Source organism: Ranitomeya variabilis, chromosome 1 (genome assembly GCF_051348905.1).
Source record: "Ranitomeya variabilis isolate aRanVar5 chromosome 1, aRanVar5.hap1, whole genome shotgun sequence".
NCBI classification, from domain to species: Eukaryota; Metazoa; Chordata; class Amphibia; order Anura; family Dendrobatidae; genus Ranitomeya; species Ranitomeya variabilis.
The window spans coordinates 664,781,483-664,800,428 of NC_135232.1; the positions used below are offsets into that span (position 1 = coordinate 664,781,483).

Here is an 18,946-nt window from a genome sequence, read left to right on the forward strand (position 1 = left end):
CTTGACCTCCACATAGGTAATGAAGGCCACTTACTACACTGAGCAAAATATAGAAGAACATAACAAAAGAGAAGACCGAGTTTGCTGTTGATATGATCGGCTGGAAAATAAACGTAGCCAATGGGTATAAAAAATAAAATCCAGTGTCCTAAGTGATCGATATCCTTTTACCGGCTGACAGAAAAGGTGCTGTATTATTTGTCCACCTGTATATCAAAGGGGAGCAAAATTCATATGGAGATACCTTGCGTGAGGTCTTCAATGGCACGGCGTATTCCCCTATCAAAAGCTCTAGCATCTGCTGGACTCTGGAACGTGAGGCCAAATTTCTTGTCGCCAATCTTCCAGTGGTGGAAAGTAGGGGTGACTTTATTGTAGACCAGTTCTCTCTTCAGAACACACTCCAGGACCACCTGAAAAATAACACACAAGTAACGATAGACTACAGCTAGAAAGTAGGATGACACACCACCATATGTTTCTTTAAAAGGTTTTTCCATGCTTGAATAAAAGAGTTCGTCAGCTGATGACTCAAGACTAAAACTGATCATTTCACAAGGGGTCATTGCACCAAAACATCTGCTGTACACAACTGACAGACCATATGCGTTGGGTGGGAAGAAATCTTCTTTAGGTTTGTCATGTATATCTAGTCATACACTAGTCATGTCATCGCCATAAAAGGGTTATGGTAGCAATCGGATACATTTATGGGAGTTTTTGGGGTCTTAATTTGCCGACAGGATTTAAAGAGCAGCATTCACAATTTTTTGAGGTCCCAAAGGTAGGACTCCAAATAAATTAAATATGGTATACTACTATTAATATTAAAAGAGTGTCCAAAAGAGAAGGGAGGTATCACACAGAGAGCAATATAAAATTCGGATTACTTTATTGAAGGTAATTAAAACCAAGAAAATTTTTTGAACAAAAATATAATAGAACAGGGGTATAGAAACAAGGCAGAGTGGCCCCACAGCAGACCACATAGGAATCAAAAACACATGCATATGTACACAAAAATAGTAGAGTTATGTAAAGTATATCGTGAAACTCTATGCAACAGCAGGCTCAGGATTTGTAGTAGCATAAAGATATTTCTATATAAATAGATATCAAGGCTCACAGGGGTGTATATATAAATGTGTCCCATAAGGAATATATTGCACATACATATATGCTGAAAGGAACATAACCATATCGTGGGGTAGATCAGAAACTAGTAAAGTGTCAGTGCACGCAAAAAGCTAGCCGTTCAGCCTATGAGTAGTAATAAAGGGACAAAATACGGGTACAGGAAAGTGTATAGCACTCGATATCTGATAATTACCTGCTGGTACGAGGGCTGCGGTGGGGGGAGGAACCCCGACGCGCGTTTCGCAACGTAGCTTCTTCCTGGGGGAAGAAGCTACGTTGCGAAACGCGCGTCGGGGTTCCTCCCCCCACCGCAGCCCTCGTACCAGCAGGTAATTATCAGATATCGAGTGCTATACACTTTCCTGTACCCGTATTTTGTCCCTTTATTACTACTCATAGGCTGAACGGCTAGCTTTTTGCGTGCACTGACACTTTACTAGTTTCTGATCTACCCCACGATATGGTTATGTTCCTTTCAGCATATATGTATGTGCAATATATTCCTTATGGGACACATTTATATATACACCCCTGTGAGCCTTGATATCTATTTATATAGAAATATCTTTATGCTACTACAAATCCTGAGCCTGCTGTTGCATAGAGTTTCACGATATACTTTACATAACTCTACTATTTTTGTGTACATATGCATGTGTTTTTGATTCCTATGTGGTCTGCTGTGGGGCCACTCTGCCTTGTTTCTATACCCCTGTTCTATTATATTTTTGTTCAAAAAATTTTCTTGGTTTTAATTACCTTCAATAAAGTAATCCGAATTTTATATTGCTCTCTGTGTGATACCTCCCTTCTCTTTTGGACATACTTGATTGTGGTGGTACACCGTATTTATTTATTGGTCGAATTTGTATTGGTGAACTAATATTAAAAGAGGTAGGAAAACTATTGATTTGTTCTTGGGTGTATCCTATCATATGAGATCAAAGTAAAGGGCTGAAGGTGGTCTGTGACACTTGAACGCAAGAGATCTTGTCATTATCATTCCTGGTTCACCAGTTCTACACTTTTCAACAAACCCTCACCTGTAATGAAAGGTTTGTGTTAGACACATGCAGAATGAAGTCACACATTATCTGGCTGCTCAATCTGAAAAAAATACCTCTCTATATAAAGACCTACTAATTGCATGAATGAGAATTAGTCTATTTATTGAAGTAAATCTCCTTTGATTAAAATGAGTGATCCCACAAAGAACATTTATTCCCCAGAATGAGTGACAAATATTAAATTGCAGGAGTCCCACCAATGAGAGATGAGCGAACCCGACGTAGTAAAGTTCGGGGTTCGTATAGGTGTCTAGTGGTGAACTCCGAACATATACTTCTCCTGAAAGTCCATATGACAGTTTGGGAAGAGACAGAGAGCCAGAGAGGGCGAGCGCGAGGGAGAGAGGGCGAGCGCGAGGGAGAGAGGGCGAGCGCGAGGGAGAGAGGGCGAGCGCGAGGGAGAGAGGGCGAGCGCGAGGGAGAGCGCGAGGGAGAGAGGGCGAGCGTGAGGGAGAGAGGGCGAGCGCGAGGGAGAGAGGGCGAGCGCGAGGGAGAGAGGGCGAGCGCGAGGGAGCAAGGGGGAGAGAGAGAGCGCGACGGAGAGAGAGAGCAAGCACCTGAGAGAGAGCGAGAGAGAGCGAGCGCCAGAGAGAGCGAGCACCAGAGAGAGAGTGCCAGAGAGAGAGTGCCAGAGAGAGAAAGCGCGAGCGGCAGAGAGAAAAAGCGCGAGTGGCAGAGAGAGAAAGCGCGAGCGGCAGAGAGAGAAAGCGCGAGCGGCAGAGAGAGAAAGCGCGAGCGGCAGAGAGAGAAAGCGCGAGCGGCAGAGAGAGAAAGCGCGAGCGGCAGAGAGAGAAAGCGCGAGCGGCAGAGAGAGCATGAGTGCCAGAGAGAGAAAGAGCGCGAGTGCCAGAGAGAGAAAGAGCGCGAGTGCCAGAGAGAGAAAGAGTGCGAGTGCCAGAGAAAGAGCGCGAGCGCCAGAGAGACAAAAAACGCAAGCGCCAGAGAAAGAGCGCGAGCACCAGAGAAAGGGCGCCCCAGAAAGAGAGCACCAAATAGAGCGCCAACGAGAAAGAGCGACAACGAGAAAGAAAGCGACAACAAAAGAAAGCGAACGAGACAAAGAAAGAGAAAATTTTCAGCTCCAAGGTTCGGTTCACCATTGATTTCTATGGGGTTCGGGTTCAGGTACAGTTCTGGTACCTGGACCAAACTTTGGACTAAAGTTCGGTGGAACCAGAAGGACCCGACCTTCCACTTGTCAGCTCATCCCTACCACCGATCACTAGTACAGGGTTTCCAAGTGCGATCTCGGGAGTAATGTCACTCAACCGTTTGAACTGCATCATTTTAAGGAAGGCAGCATTTATGTTTGATCTTTGCTCCAGAACATCTCCTCCTCAACATGACCATGCTGATGAGAAGAAAGGGTCCTCAAGACCCCGTACATCAACTTTGATTAAAGAAAAAAAATAAGTGTTTAATGCAACATTTCCATGCAAATGCCCATGGGCAGGATGAAAATAGTTTACATTAGTATTTCGTACATGGATGGATGAGTGAACCTCTCAAACATTCCCTTCCAGGCGGATAATTAATTGGCCACGTTGACTGTGTTGGTCGATCCACCTGTTTGGCTTCCAGAGAGGTGGTCTTCTACAGCTTGGTATACATAGAAACCATTTAACAGAGCACATATCCTAGTTTTCTCAGTGTTAACATACATCCTCCTCGCTGAATTCGGGCAATCCCGATGTGGGGGTGGGAATATTACTTATGTACCTGTATACATGGCTTTATGAATTAGGTCCAATGAAAAACTACACACTCTCTCTAGCTTGTACAGTGTAAACATTAGCTCTCAGGGCCACAGTTTGTTTCTGCACACTCGAGGAAATAGAAGGTTTCATTTACTTCATTCCCGTATAATAGCAAAATATGTAGAGCTACTGTGCCGTAATAAAACCACGTAACTTATGTAGGGGGTCTTATCTATGTCTACACATCTTCTGATTAGGATTTTGAAGTATTTTTGTAACCTTTGTATTTCACATGTAGATAATCTATATGGGTTGGTTATGGGGGTGCATGCTGGAGAAAGGGGACAGCTCCCCAAATGTTGCATCGGCTCATATTCACGCTCAATCTACCCCCAACAGCAGCACACCATGGGTTACTGCATTTATATTCCGGACCGAATAATTTGTGAAACTTTTCATGGCTTTCAAGAATATGTGAAACTTTGCATGACGGGTCAATAATAATATGTGGAACTTGGCGGGTCAATAAGAATATATGGAACTTTGCACGGCGGGTCAATAACAGTATGTGGAACTTTGCACGGCAGGTCAATAACAATATGTGGAACTTTGCACAGCGGGTCAACAATATGTGTAACTTTGCACGGTGGGTCAATAACAATATGTGTAACTTTGCACGGCGGGTCAATAACAATATGTGTAACTGCACGGCGGGTCGATAACAATATGTGGAACTTTGCACGGCGGGTCAATAATAATATGTGGAACTTTGCACAGCGGGTCAATAACAATATGTGGAACTTTGCATGGCAGGTCAATAACAATATGTGGAACTTTGCACAGCTGGTCGATAACAATATGTGGAACTTTGCACGGTGGGTCAATAACAATATGTGGAACTTTGCATGACGGGTCAATAACAATATGTGGAACTTTGCACGGTGGGTCAATAATAATATTTGGAACTTTGCATGACGGGTCAATAATAATATGTGGAACTTTGCACGGCAGGTCAATAACAATATGTGGAACTTTGCACGGCCGGTCAATAATATGTGGAACTTTGCACGGCGGGTCAATAACAATATGTGGAACTTTGCACGGCGGGTCAATAATAATATGTGGAACTTTGCACGGCAGGTCAATAATATGTGGAACTTTGCACGGCGGGTCAATAATAATATGTGGAACTTTGTACGGCAGGTCAATATGTGGAACTTTGCACGGCAGGTCAATAATAATATGTGGAACTTTGCACGTCGGGTCAATAATATGTGGAACTTTGCATGGCGGGTCAATAACAATATGTGGAACTTTGCACGGCGGGTCAATAATATGTGGAACTTTGCACGGCGGGTCAATAACAATATGTGGAACTTTGCACGGCGGGTTAATAATAATATGTGGAACTTTGCACGGCAGGTCAATAATATGTGGAACTTTGCACGGCGGGTCAATAATATGTGGAACTTTGCACGGCGGGTTAATAATAATACAGGTCCTTCTCAAAAAATTAGCATATAGTGTTAAATTTCATTATTTACCATAATGTAATGATTACAATTAAACTTTCATATATTATAGATTCATTATCCACCAACTGAAATTTGTCAGGTCTTTTATTGTTTTAATACTGATGATTTTGGCATACAACTCCTGATAACCCAAAAAACCTGTCTCAATAAATTAGCATATTTCACCCGGCCAATCAAATAAAAGTGTTTTTTAATAACAAACAAAAAAACCATCAAATAATAATGTTCAGTTATGCACTCAATACTTGGTCGGGAATCCTTTGGCAGAAATGACTGCTTCAATGCGGCGTGGCATGGAGGCAATCAGCCTGTGACACTGCTGAGATGTTATGGAGGCCCAGGATGCTTCAATAGCGGCCTTAAGCTCATCCAGAGTGTTGGGTCTTGCGTCTCTCAACTTTCTCTTCACAATATCCCACAGATTCTCTATGGGGTTCAGGTCAGGAGAGTTGGCAGGCCAATTGAGCACAGTAATACCATGGTCAGTAAACCATTTACCAGTGGTTTTGGCACTGTGAGCAGGTGCCAGGTCGTGCTGAAAAATGAAATCTTCATCTCCATAAAGCATTTCAGCCGATGGAAGCATGAAGTGCTCCAAAATCTCCTGATAGCTAGCTGCATTGACCCTGCCCTTGATGAAACACAGTGGACCAACACCAGCAGCTGACATGGCACCCCACACCATCACTGACTGTGGGTACTTGACACTGGACTTCAGGCATTTTGGCATTTCCTTCTCCCCAGTCTTCCTCCAGACTCTGGCACCTTGATTTCCGAATGACATGCAAAATTTGCTTTCATCAGAAAAAAGTACTTGGGACCACTTAGCAACAGTCCAGTGCTGTTTCTCTGTAGCCCAGGTCAGGCGCTTCTGCCGCTGTTTATGGTTCAAAAGTGGCTTTACCTGGGGAATGCGGCACCTGTAGCCCATTTCCTGCACACGCCTGTGCACGGTGGCTCTGGATGTTTCCACACCAGACTCAGTCCACTGCTTCCTCAGGTTCCCCAAGGTCTGGGATCGGTCCTTCTCCACAATCTTCCTCAGGGTCCGGTCACCTCTTCTCGTTGTACAGCGTTTTCTGCCACATTGTTTCCTTCCAACAGACTTACCATTGAGGTGCCTTGATACAGCACTCTGGGAATAGCCTATTTGTTGAGAAATTTCTTTCTGGGTCTTACCCTCTTGCTTGAGGGTGTCAATGATGGCCTTCTTGACATCTGTCAGGTCGCTAGTCTTACCCATGATGGGGGTTTTGAGTAATGAACCAGGCAGGGAGTTTTTAAAAGCCTCAGGTATCTTTTGCATGTGTTTAGAGTTAATTAGTTGATTCATAAGATTAGGGTAATAGGTCGTTTAGAGAACCTTTTCTTGATATGCTAATTTATTGAGACAGGTTTTTTGGGTTATCAGGAGTTGTATGCCAAAATCAGTATTAAAACAATAAAAGACCTGACAAATTTCAGTTGGTGGATAATGAATCTATAATATATGAAAGTTTAATTGTAATCATTACATTATGGTAAATAATGAAATTTAACACTATATGCTAATTTTTTGAGAAGGACCTGTATATGGAACTTTGCACGGCGGGTCAATAATAATATGTGGAACTTTGCATGACGGGTCAATAACAATATGTGGAACTTTGCACGGTGGGTCAATCACAATATCTGGAACTTTGCACGGTGGGTCAATAACAATATGTGGAACTTTGCACGGTGGGTCAATAACAATATGTGGAACTTTGCACGGTGGGTCAATCACAATATCTGGAACTTTGCATGGTGGGTCAATAACAATATGTGGAACTTTGCACGGTGGGTCAATAACAATATGTGGAACTTTGCACGGTGGGTCAATTACAATATGTGGAACTTTGCACGGTGGGTCAATAACAATATGTGGACCTTTGTACGGCGGGTCAATAACAATATGTGGACCTTTGTACGGCGGGTCAATAACAATATGTGGAACTTTGCATGACGGGTCAATAACTATGTGGAACTTTGTACGGTGGGTCAATAATAATATGTGGAACTTTGCACGGCGGGTCAATACTAATGCATGCAACTTTGCACGGCGGGTTAATACTAATATGTGGAACTTTGCACAACGGGTCAATAATAAGAGGAACTTGTGAAAGGCAGAAGTGATGGCTGAAAAAATACATCTGGCTGCTATCTAATATGTGTTGTCAGCAAGGAGAAACCAATGTTTTACATATTTCTTTTTAATAGTCGTTTATGTATAAATGGCAAAAAACACATGGAAATAAATGAAGCCCAAGCATTGTATTGTCTCTGTTACATAGAAAACCATTTAAATACCCTGAAATGATAATTATAATGCTACAAATCCCATCAGTCTTGTAGGGAAGTCCTATAACATCACCCCTGCCTTCTGCTCATATATCTATATCCATGTTTGGAAAAAAACAGGACTATTTAAAAAAAAAAAAAAAAAAAGAAGAGGGGGAGGGGGTCATTAACTCCAGGATGTATGGGAAAAGACTGATCTAAATAGAGAGTCAGACAGTAACATACCGCAACAAAATGATTTCACCAGACAGACATATAATTCACACTAATAGGTAGTCCGGGTGTATTTGTAGGCTCAGAGCTGCATCAGCAGGATGCCATGTGGATTTATTCCTGGGCGATACAGAGATCAGATGGAGGCACTGTGATGGCTTCCTGTAGACTGGCTGGAGCCCAGAGCAGGAAGGTGACAGTAATAATGCAGGATGTGTGGAATCAACATGAGGTCTGACCTGACTCTCCCAGGCCTCCTGCATACAGGAGGCTGCAGCTGCTCCCAGGAGGAGGCCTCTTTGCTGCTCTCCAAAAAAAATCGATACCCCTGCTGCCTCTGGAGGTCACATTCCTCTCCTTAACGTTCCTGTATTGCTGGAGTAAAGATGCTGTCTCTCAGCATTATCGCTCAGATCCTGTGTCTCCTGCATTATTTTTCAGCACTTCATCCCATTTGTGCTTTCTATGTAGGTTTATCATAATAGCGACCATCACTACCATCCTACAAATGTGTCTTTGTTGGCGTTGCTTATGTTACGTGTGTTTGCATGAGAATATATCAAGTTTGTATATTAAGAAATTGATGTCCTTTACAAAATTATCAGAAGGATGATGGGGGGCACTTCTTTCTAATCAAGTCATTCTAAAAGAAAAGGGCTAATTTTTAGACTGTCTAATTTTTAGACCGTGCAATCTTTGACAAGACACGGCGGGTCATGCTGAATGATAAACTTGATGCGTCTTTACAACACTTTTTTTCCTAACTGTATACAATCTTAGTTGGTAGGTTTGTTGTGTTTCAGCCCTCGTCTACTTACTGAAAAGGTAAGGAAAATTTTAATTTAGGCAAATTTATTATGCATTTTGAACAGGTTTTTTTGGAGTGCAAATTAAAAGGGGATGTGTAGCATTATACATGAAGTCTGATCTGTGGACAGATAATTATAGAGAAGGAGAAGCTGAACAGAAAGATATATGTCTGTTGGAGAAGATTTTACATCACTTGTATTTTACACATTGAAATACCTGTATGCTTATGAGTCCAGTGGGCTGTCCTACAAGGAAGACAGCCAATCATTGAAAAGGACTGCCTACTGGACTTATATGCAGACAAACATTAGGGATTTTAGCGGCTAAAATACATTTTACTGAAACTTTTCCCACGAAAATCTATATCAGTATGATCAGCTCCTCTTACCATCACATCACATAATTTTGCTGATAGTCAGAATTCTGGTGCATTTAGCCAAGTAAATCTCCAACTGAAATACTACTTCATATCTCACAGCAATGACCAACTATTATTTATATATTTCCATCATATTGCTGAATGCGGTACAAGAATCTATGCAAAGCACATACTATGACCAAATAATGGCTACACAGTACACACACGGCATGCCTTTGCATCAGCTTGACCGCAGGGGTGAATAAAAGATGGGGCATGTTGAGATCCGATATGCCAGATACCTATCTTCGCCCAAAGGTCCCTCACTACCTTACAAATCTGGAGGCCAACAAATAGATGAGATAATTAATCAACCCCCTCCAAAATAAAGTGGTTCTGGGACTTGTATATAGTCAATTTATGGGTAGGAAGGATTGAAATGTTCCTAAATAATTATATTTCCCCATTATATCAAATACAACTGATAACTAAAAAAAATGACAATTTACCATAAATCCTTGATTTCATCTTGATATTAATGTGCTGTCGAGTATGTGGAAATAACAAAACAGTCACCTAACAACTTCTGATCAGCAGTGCTAAAATCAAGAATTACTAAAACATAAGAGCATTACTTCACCTGATGGGACAAAGGACTGGAAAAGGGCTAAAGATTTCAGGGACTTACTTCAGCACTCTGAGGGGTGTCTTGGGAGCGTGGGGGGTTGGGGATAGACTTTTAGAAGAGGCCATAGTAAGTGAGATCTGCTTGTTTGATTAACTAGATTATTGCATTTACTGATGGGAAATCCACAGCGGGACTCGGCTGGTAAAAGCCGCCTCTCCAGACAGGCTCATAAAATCCTGCTCTCCCACAGACTATGCTGATAATAATCAATACGTCCACTGTAAATCTGCAAAGAGCAGAACTGTGCAGACGTCTCCTGGTATTCATGTAACCTACTCAAAATATGCAATAAAACGGCCCATCAGCTTCAGATCTCCATACAAAAATTACCTCAAGAGTGAAGTAGAAGTTAATTGAGTGCAAAAATTATCATCTTCACCCTTTACTCACAGGGGTATTAAAAGACACTGAAATCTTCCGAGCTGTGCTAAAGGGGGGTTACATGCTGTCTACAGCCCTTTCATCCGGGAAATTAATGGTGGCACAAGGTCACAGTCTTGACCAATAATCTTCTCACGTGTATCTATAACTTTTCAGAATGTCTTTACTTTTTGTGGGCTACATCCAGTCCACATTACGCACAAGGTGGAAAGCTCTCTGTCATGGACCCATACAGATCTAGTTGAAGGGCTTTTCACCCCTGCAGTTTAGGACATCCCCGCCGAACTAACCCCATATCCTAAATGTGACCAACAAAGCCCTTTAGCAGTCACGGCACACGGGATCAGACATGCAGGATCTCGTAGCTTTCATCCACAACCAGCCCGTCTCCTACAGACTCATTATCCTCTGTCGGAGTCAGTGCACTGTCGCCATGGAGACAAATACTCTGCAACAGGCATGGTGACCAAGGACTACAAGAATATTTTCTTGAAGCGGGATCCATGTACGGTACTACAATTAAAAATTACTACTCCTGCAGATAAAATAGGTTATTCAACATGAAAATCACCCATGTGAAAAAGTAGCTGCCGCCGTGATGCTACACATCTTTGCATCTTTAGCAGCAATAATTATGACCAATTGCTAAAATTTGTGCAAATCGATTTGCTCATCCCTATGGCCGCTGGACATGAGAGGAGAACCACCTCTTACCTGACACCATCCGCAGCTCTTCTTTTGATTAGCTGGCCTGGCAAGTATCACGCCTCAATGATTATCAGGCTGACTAATCAAAGCAAGAGCTGTGGATGCAGTTAGGTAAGAGGCGGTTCTCCTGCTCCCGACCGATAGCCACTGAACACTGTCATGGGGGTTTACAAATCGATTCACACCAACTTCTACCAAATACATCAGATAATCTGGCTCCTGAAACGTCTGGCAAACAGATGAAAGGTTTCATTGACCGATCATTTCCTCTATATAGTGTCAACCGCAAGAAAAATAAGCATTACATGGTGGTCTTTCAGATGAATGGCCTTTTAGGTATTACAATGAAGGCCAAGTCTGCAGGAGCCTTTGGTTCATGGAGGGGAACATGTGCCTTAAAAGGGTATTCCCATCTCAGACATTACAGAGGTATTCCCATCTCTAAGATCCTTTCTGAATATGTAGTAGTTGTAATAATAATAATAATAATAATATTGGAGGTGCTGGCCATTCTCTTTTTCACTGTAATAATATTAGCAAATACCTCCAATGAGAAATGCAGTATAGTTCTTCTGATTCACTATGTCGCTTACCCCTTGTGCAGAGCATTGCAGTAGCTTAGATATCCATGATTAAATGGGGTAGTGGAATACATTTGAGAAAAAAATAAATAAAATACTTATAAGAGTTACAAACGATGAATTAGGTGAAACATCTACAATTGGCTAAGCAAATCCACATTGATAAAGAAAACAAGACGCAAAAAAAATATTGAATTAAACAAGTAACTCACTCTAAAACAAAAAAAACTAAGTAAGAAATAAAAACTCAAACCACACAGCCACTCAGTGGCATCAGCAGTCTCATGCTGTATATACAGGCATCATGTGTGATGCCAGTGATTGGCTGCAGTGGTCACGCAGATGTATGGCACATGAGTGCCAGAGCGTTATGATCTGTATCGCAAAGCTAATCTCCAATCTACTTTAAATTCTCTTTTAATCGAGAGCCTTTAAATGTTATAGAGATTCTTCCAAGAGTTTAAAAAAAAAAAAAAGAACTGCTCGGTTTCCCTGAGTGATCGCCACATTTGCCAATGGTTTGGTGTGGTATTCGCAACTCACTGCCATGCCATTGGCTGGATGGGGCTGATAGGCAATACCAAGCAGAGTCAATGAAAATGGGCAAGAATTATGGTGTCTTGGTAAAAAAGCGGACCCTTTTTTAAAACCGTGGACAGTCCCTTTATATTGGACGGCAGAGAATTTTAAATTCAGTAAACCCATCGGTGTGTACAGTCTGTATTCTGCAGTCAATGTTGGAGATAGAGGCTGACAAGACAGACATGGCAATCTGGTGTCAGCCTAAAAGTCTAAAGGGCAGTTCATGGGACTTGAAATTCTACTTTCATTTAGTGATGAGGGAACATGCTGGGATAAGGTGTTATTGGAAAATGCTCAGGTGCTAACAGAGTGTCTTCCGCGTGCTCCGATACCATGTTCTAGTTCCCGCGGCTGCATGTCTCGCACATGCAGGGATTCTCTGTTTGTTAGACATTCCCTGCATGTGTTGTAGCTGTCGAACAGCCGCGGGGAACATAGTATTCGAGCACGCCAAAATCACTCTGTTAGAACCCGAGCATGATTGAATAACGCCTTATCTGGGCACGTTTCCTCATCCTTACTTCTAAAGGATTACACCCAGTTACCAACATAATGTTATATTAGAAGACATCCACTCGTGCAATACGTGCAGCACCTCGCGCAATTTCTCTCACCGTTTTATCTCGGAGTCTCTCTCCATGGACAAGAAAGTCTGCACTACCGTTATCCTCAGGGTGGGAAGTTTTGTACACGGTGACACAGCTGAGTCCCCCTCCTGCAAGCGGCAACCACCCGCCACTTGAGTCATCTCGTGTCATCACCACAGCTCGCACGCGTGCATAACTGTCACTGCAAGAGACAGAAACAGAAGATCAGAGCTGGAGGCTGGTAAAAAAGGGCAACCTGCACTGAAAAGGAACTGATGAATATTATGCACCATCACATGATAGAATATTCCAAATTTATGATGTATACTTCACCTTTAAACCCAGGTTTTAGGGTAAACTGACATGTTGTGGAATAGTTGCAGAGTTGTCATCAGATATCCAGATGCCACGTTGCAGAATGATACACATGGATGGACATTGCAAAACCCCTTTGACCTATTTCCACTATATCTGTAATTGGAGTTATGATTCTTATTCTTGGCAATTCATTAATTTCTGGTGGAAAGTGTGTGGACACAACAAAAATATGTACTCAAGAACTCGTCCTAAAAAAACAAAGGACTACATAGCATGTCCACCTTAGAGTTTCTATAGTAAACAGATCAGGGAATACGAGTCCCATTATATCATGCCATCAATGTATGGAAAACGAAGGGTAATCAAACCATTCTCATTCCATCTTACATGAACCCAATAACACACCCTAATACATGGTCTTGCTGCCCTCTTTCCCTCTAACAAGGTAAAATGTTCTCCATTCTCCTGTGGTATAACTTGCCTTCCATTATTTTTAATTTAACAATTCCTTTTCATAAGTATACTGACGGGATGATAAGAGCTGGAACTTCCTAATACTCACTTCCTAGCATTCATAGCACCTGCCGTTGTCTAATAGTTTGGCTACTATAAATTGAAAGCCTACCTCAGTAATAATGCTTGTATGCAGTTTGACAGACAGGAGAGCAGACAGGAGAGCAGACAGGAGAGCAGACAGGAGAGCAGACAGGAGAGCAGACAGGAGAGCAGGCAGGAGAGCAGGCAGGAGAGCAGGAGCAGAGACACAAAGACCTCCCTTTACTGTAATCCATCTCATTGGTATGCTGCTAGAGATGTATTACACTTGCCAACAGGCAGTAGACAGCAAGTTAACAGCAGTAAGGCTAGGTTCACATTGCGTTAGTGCAGTCTGTTCAACGCATGCGTTAAACGGACTGCGTTAACGTAAGTGCCGAAAAAGATCGCGTTATGCGATCGCGCTAGTGCAGATGCTTCATCTGTGCTAGCGGTGACGGACCCGAAAACGCTGCAGACCGCGTCTGAGGGTCCGTCACAGAATGACGGCACATCACTAACGCATGCCGATTATGACATGCGTTAGCGATGCGCTACATAATGGCAGTTAATGGGTGCGCTAATGCATCCGTTACATAGCGTTAGTGCCGCTATGTAACGGATGCTGTCAGCGCATTGCCATAAACGCAATGTGAACCCAGCAGACCTCTACTGTCTGGTACTTTGAAGCGATTTCTCCATCTAAGAAATGTCACTTAAGTAATAAATAAACACTTTGCAATTCCCATCAGTTGTGCCTAAAGTGACTGGGACCATTTGAGAAGTTAAAATAGTTGAAGAGAGCTAAGAAAATAAAAATATTACTCACCTCTTCAATGCCGCACCACTCCAGTGGCCAGAGTTGGTCTTTGATTATTTTCCTGAAGCAACAATGCACCGTATTGGCATAAGAGCAGAGTAGTAATTACTAGCCTCTTACTAGCTTCTGCGGTGACGATACCATGAATGGTACTTGAATATTGAAGCACAAAAGAAGTTTCCCAAACCCACAGAAAAGAAAAAAACACCCCCCATTTTTGCACTTGCTGCTTTGTTCTCATTTCCTTTTTCACTTCACCAGAAAATATTCCTACCTTAGGCTTCTTTTACACATACCGTGTTTTTTGCGGCCCATTATTGTGGGTCTTTTCTGCAGGCCGTATTGACGCAATTTTCAAGGTCTGCTACGGGCTTCAAAAAACTTGCGGTTTGCTGTTTTCCAAGTTCCCAATACAATAGCAAAAGTATTGGGGAAAAAAAACGTCGGTCCGCAAAACTGGAAGTGACGGCACACCGCAAAAACATCCTTCCGTTGTTTTGCGGCCCCATTGATTTACAAAGGGGCCGTGTCCGTAAGCCGTGAAAAATATTAAGCAAGCTGGATCTTTTTTCACAGCCCATTATTGCGGCCCCATAGAAATCTATTGCGGCCGCAAAATCACGGCAAGTGTAAAAGAAACCTTACACTCATGTACACCAAATAATTGTCAAGTACGGGGTTGGACAGTCTTAGGGAGTCTTTAGTTTGAGTAATAACTACATTATGTCAATATAGATCTGTACATGTCTAATATCAGTAGACTCAGAATTAGAGGATTCCTTTTAAGTGATACAATCAAGTGGCTATATTACTACATTAGAGAAAATGGGAGAAAAAAAACATAAGAAAAAATTTCTAGTCTAAGGTTAAAACATACCGTAGTAATCCTGATTTCCAAAAAGGTAAAAAACCTTGTCAAAATTGGACATTGGCGTTGGAACATTTTACCATGAAGACATTTTTGATAAATATTTTATTCCACAACCCTGCTTCCAAAAGAAAGGAAATCACGTTCTAGTCACTCCCAATATTTCCCAGAAATAAAAGAACTCATCTAAAATAAATAAGCCACCGCCAATAAAACAGATATGCTTCTACCAAGAATACCATTTGTATGAACAATAAAGCACATTGGGCCAAGACCTCTATGACACCATTCAAGTTCATGGCTACGAGATTCCAAAAATGAGCCAAAATTACACACGTAAGCATATAGTGTGATATCTCTCAGTAACAAGAAGCTGATAAAGTTTAGTTTAAGCTATCTATATAGTTTATATTAAATTTGGTAGGTGCCGACCTGATATTAAAGGTCCATAACTGTCCAATCAATTCATCTCTATCTGAATCTTCTGTTGCCTCTCCAATCTCCAGTCCTCCCTAGAACTTAATCTGCTTCTCAAAAAATCTTGTTCAAGATTTCTCCTGTGCATTCCCCCTATATTATAGTTTTCATTACCCCAAAATATCAGACACATTTGAAAGCTTCAAGATCAACCCAAAAACCCATCTCATAAAGGTACAAGCTACAATAATCCTGCTGCCACTATGCTGTCATATCAGAGTCATCTACACCCTGATCCATGGTCTCCTCCTCTATTCCCTGGGAGGAATCAGCGCTGGCGTCACCAATCATCGTCACTTGTCGAATTGAACATGAAGACGTAGTCAGAGATCAGCAGCAGCCCGCACTTCATTTTCATGTTCAATTCGACAAAAGGCAGGGACAGTGACGCCAGAGCTAAGTTAGGAGCTGGGCTTCCATATCATAACCTCAGGAAAGTTCGGGAACACGAGATCCGACACTGCTGGAACGGCGCCAGCACGGGAATGGAGTTCAGGCTTTTTTATTTTATTGGGGCCAAACATTTAGATCAAGAAGAGGTTGTCCTAGTAGTGGACAAACCCTTTAAGTGGTAGTTTCTATGGTCTGTACCAATAAGGCATGACACACAAGATCATCTGGGGTGTGTATTTAGGCTGCTCTGCATTGTTATTCTGTAAGCATGCCCACTTATTAAAGACCAAAAAAATGCACTAAATAAAACTGTCCATATCTCTGGAACTGTATGGCAAACTTAAAAAAAAAGGCAAAAATAAAATCAAATGGTTTAACCAACTCGGTATCACAAGAACTTCTCAGGCTATAACAGACTAATCAGTAGCTCAGTCTTTCTCCAACCTCAGCACAACTACCCCTCCACCACCACCCATAAGCTAGTCAAGCTGCCTTTTATTATGCCTGTAAGAACCAGACTAGAGTATGGTGGGAGATGCCTGTAAGAACCAGACTAGAGTATGCTGGGAGTGACCTTTCCCACCCAGGTTCTTTTGGTCACTCCTATATCCCAGACCCAAAAACCAGTCAAAATAAAACCATCTATGTGACTTATTTTTACTGGCGCACTACTCTTGGGACTTACATCACCGACGCCAGCCACCTCGGTGACACATACCTACCAACCAGAACCAAACTCCTGATTGTTTTGAATCTGTTAAGATAAACAATGGAAGGAGCTCTTCCATCTATGCATTCAACAAGTGTAATCCAGGTGATAAAAAAAAAAAAAATCCAATGTCAATTCACCCAAAAAAATAATTAAATGGCAACATGATGTTTTCTGAATTTAAGGTTGCACAGAATGTGAACCTCAGTGACATGCGTGTAAAGCATGTAGAGTCTATTGTGGTGGCTGTCTGCTGGCATCCGACAGAGGGGTTATCTCATACTCTTGTTTATGCCCATGGCTTTGCAGTAATATTTTGAAAGGTGCCAGCGTTTGACAGTCTATTTCCTTCAATTCTGCTGTGTGCACTTTTCTCGCAGGAAGGCTGAATGGCAAGCTCTGTGCATCCTTGTCTCATTCATTTACAGCCAGGAGCTAGGAAATGGGTACAGAACAGTGTCAGATGCATGCGCAAAGGGCCACCGATACCTCAACAGAACAAGTGAGGAGACTAGAACAATCCGAGTATGAACATTACATATGCTGGAAATTAAGGTACCAACTACAAGCTTTTCAAATTAATGACAAAGGTTTATTTACACACAGGCTTTTTATGTAGATCTTTCAGGCTTTAAAAAAAAATACATTTGCAAAACAAGGGTTTAATAAATCAATAGGAAGCTTATTAAAAAAATATGAGAAACCACTTTTGATGTGGAATTTGTAGTAGAATCCTCTCCAAAAACTAGATTAAAAAAAAAATCAGCGTCATGAATTACATGCTGGTAAACCCACCAAGGTTTCCAAGTGGAAGACATTTCAGAAACTAGCTGGCATTTTTGTGGTTCCTGTGCATTTTTCTTTGTATTTTTCAGATTGTTTTCTGAGGAATTGTCTGTAGCTTACACAGTGTTGTTTTTTTTGTTACCAATTTTCCATTATTTCTGGGTAATCTTTTGTATTGGAATTTTCCTGTTTTTTTTGTTTTCTTCTCCATTCAACAGTCAAGACTCCACCAGCTGGTTCTGAAGCCAAGAATCTGTGGGAAAAAGCTTCGGGGCATCTTTTGAGCCTTTTCACTGACTTGTATTTCGAAGTGTCGAGCGTCTTCAGAGCAAAACATGCCTGAAAAATGCTCAACTCACTTTGTTAGCTGCTTGGTGTCTACTGAAACTCAAGCGGTTAAAAGACGGTGGAAAGCCATATGAACAGCAAGTGTTCACCATTTTGAATGTTTCCGGAGCACTTTTTCAGGCTAGTTTTGGAATGGATCCGCCTGAAAAAAAAGACAGAGTGCACAACCACTAAGGAGGCAAATGATTTATTCAGTCTCTAAATAAGGCTCAGGAAGCATGGTAATTCTCTGTTCTGTTCTTTTCTCCATCAAGAGCAGGAACAGATGCTATAGTGGAGTTACAGGGAAATATTCCTAAATAAGGAGATCCGGTTACATTTCTGGTGTCAAAGTACAAAAGGGAAAATTAGGATATGATCCCACAGGACCTTTGAACTATAAACTCCAACAAAGGAAAATCCTCAGCGGCACAAAAACCTGTTGAGAAAATGCAACAGCCTTTGAAACTGCGAGAGGTGAAAGACCCAGCATAAATGGAGATGCTGCAAATTTCAAACCCACAGCTTTTATTTCCACTGTGGATTTTCTCTGCAGTGTGTCAATGAGATTTCCGCTGTGCATCCAGCCAGTGGGAATGTACCCTAAAAGTGCATTTACACGTACCGCCCGGTGGCACTAAACCACCACCAACTGGCCCATTAAGAAGTTGGCCACTGCTTGGACAACTTCTTGTCATACCCCTTCCTTGGCCCTCATAAAATAATAAAGCTTATACTCCCTTCCCGTGCTGGAGTAGTTCCCTCAGTATCGGCACTCGTTCTCACCAGGGATCCAGTGCTGTTGGGTGTCGTCGTCGCAACAACCGCACGGGAGCCCCGTGAGAGCAAGTGCCGACAGCGTGGGAACGGCGCCGGCACGGAAGGCGAGTATAGGCTTTGTTATGTCATGGGGGGACAACCATATTGATCATGAAGGGGTTGTCCACTTTAATAGCCTGTTTAGACAGGCAGACCACTCATTAAGATGCTCACTGAACAATCTGTAATAGATTAGTAATAGATTGTTTCGTGCACATAGGCTGCCACTGTT

The 18,946-nt window shown here is 42.1% G+C and overlaps 1 protein-coding gene across 1 annotated transcript in view; it reads right to left on the bottom strand.

Annotated features, from left to right (window-relative positions):
* The window catches only part of SPRED1 (sprouty related EVH1 domain containing 1), a 69,598-nt gene that overhangs the window by 17,303 nt on the left and 33,349 nt on the right, over window positions 1–18,946 (bottom strand). The window contains exons 2-3 of the mRNA XM_077263627.1: window positions 12,691–12,865; window positions 245–413 (exon numbers count right to left, since the gene is read on the bottom strand). Of these exons, the coding sequence (XP_077119742.1) occupies window positions 245–413; window positions 12,691–12,865 (344 nt within the window). The remainder of the gene's footprint in view (window positions 1–244; window positions 414–12,690; window positions 12,866–18,946) is intronic.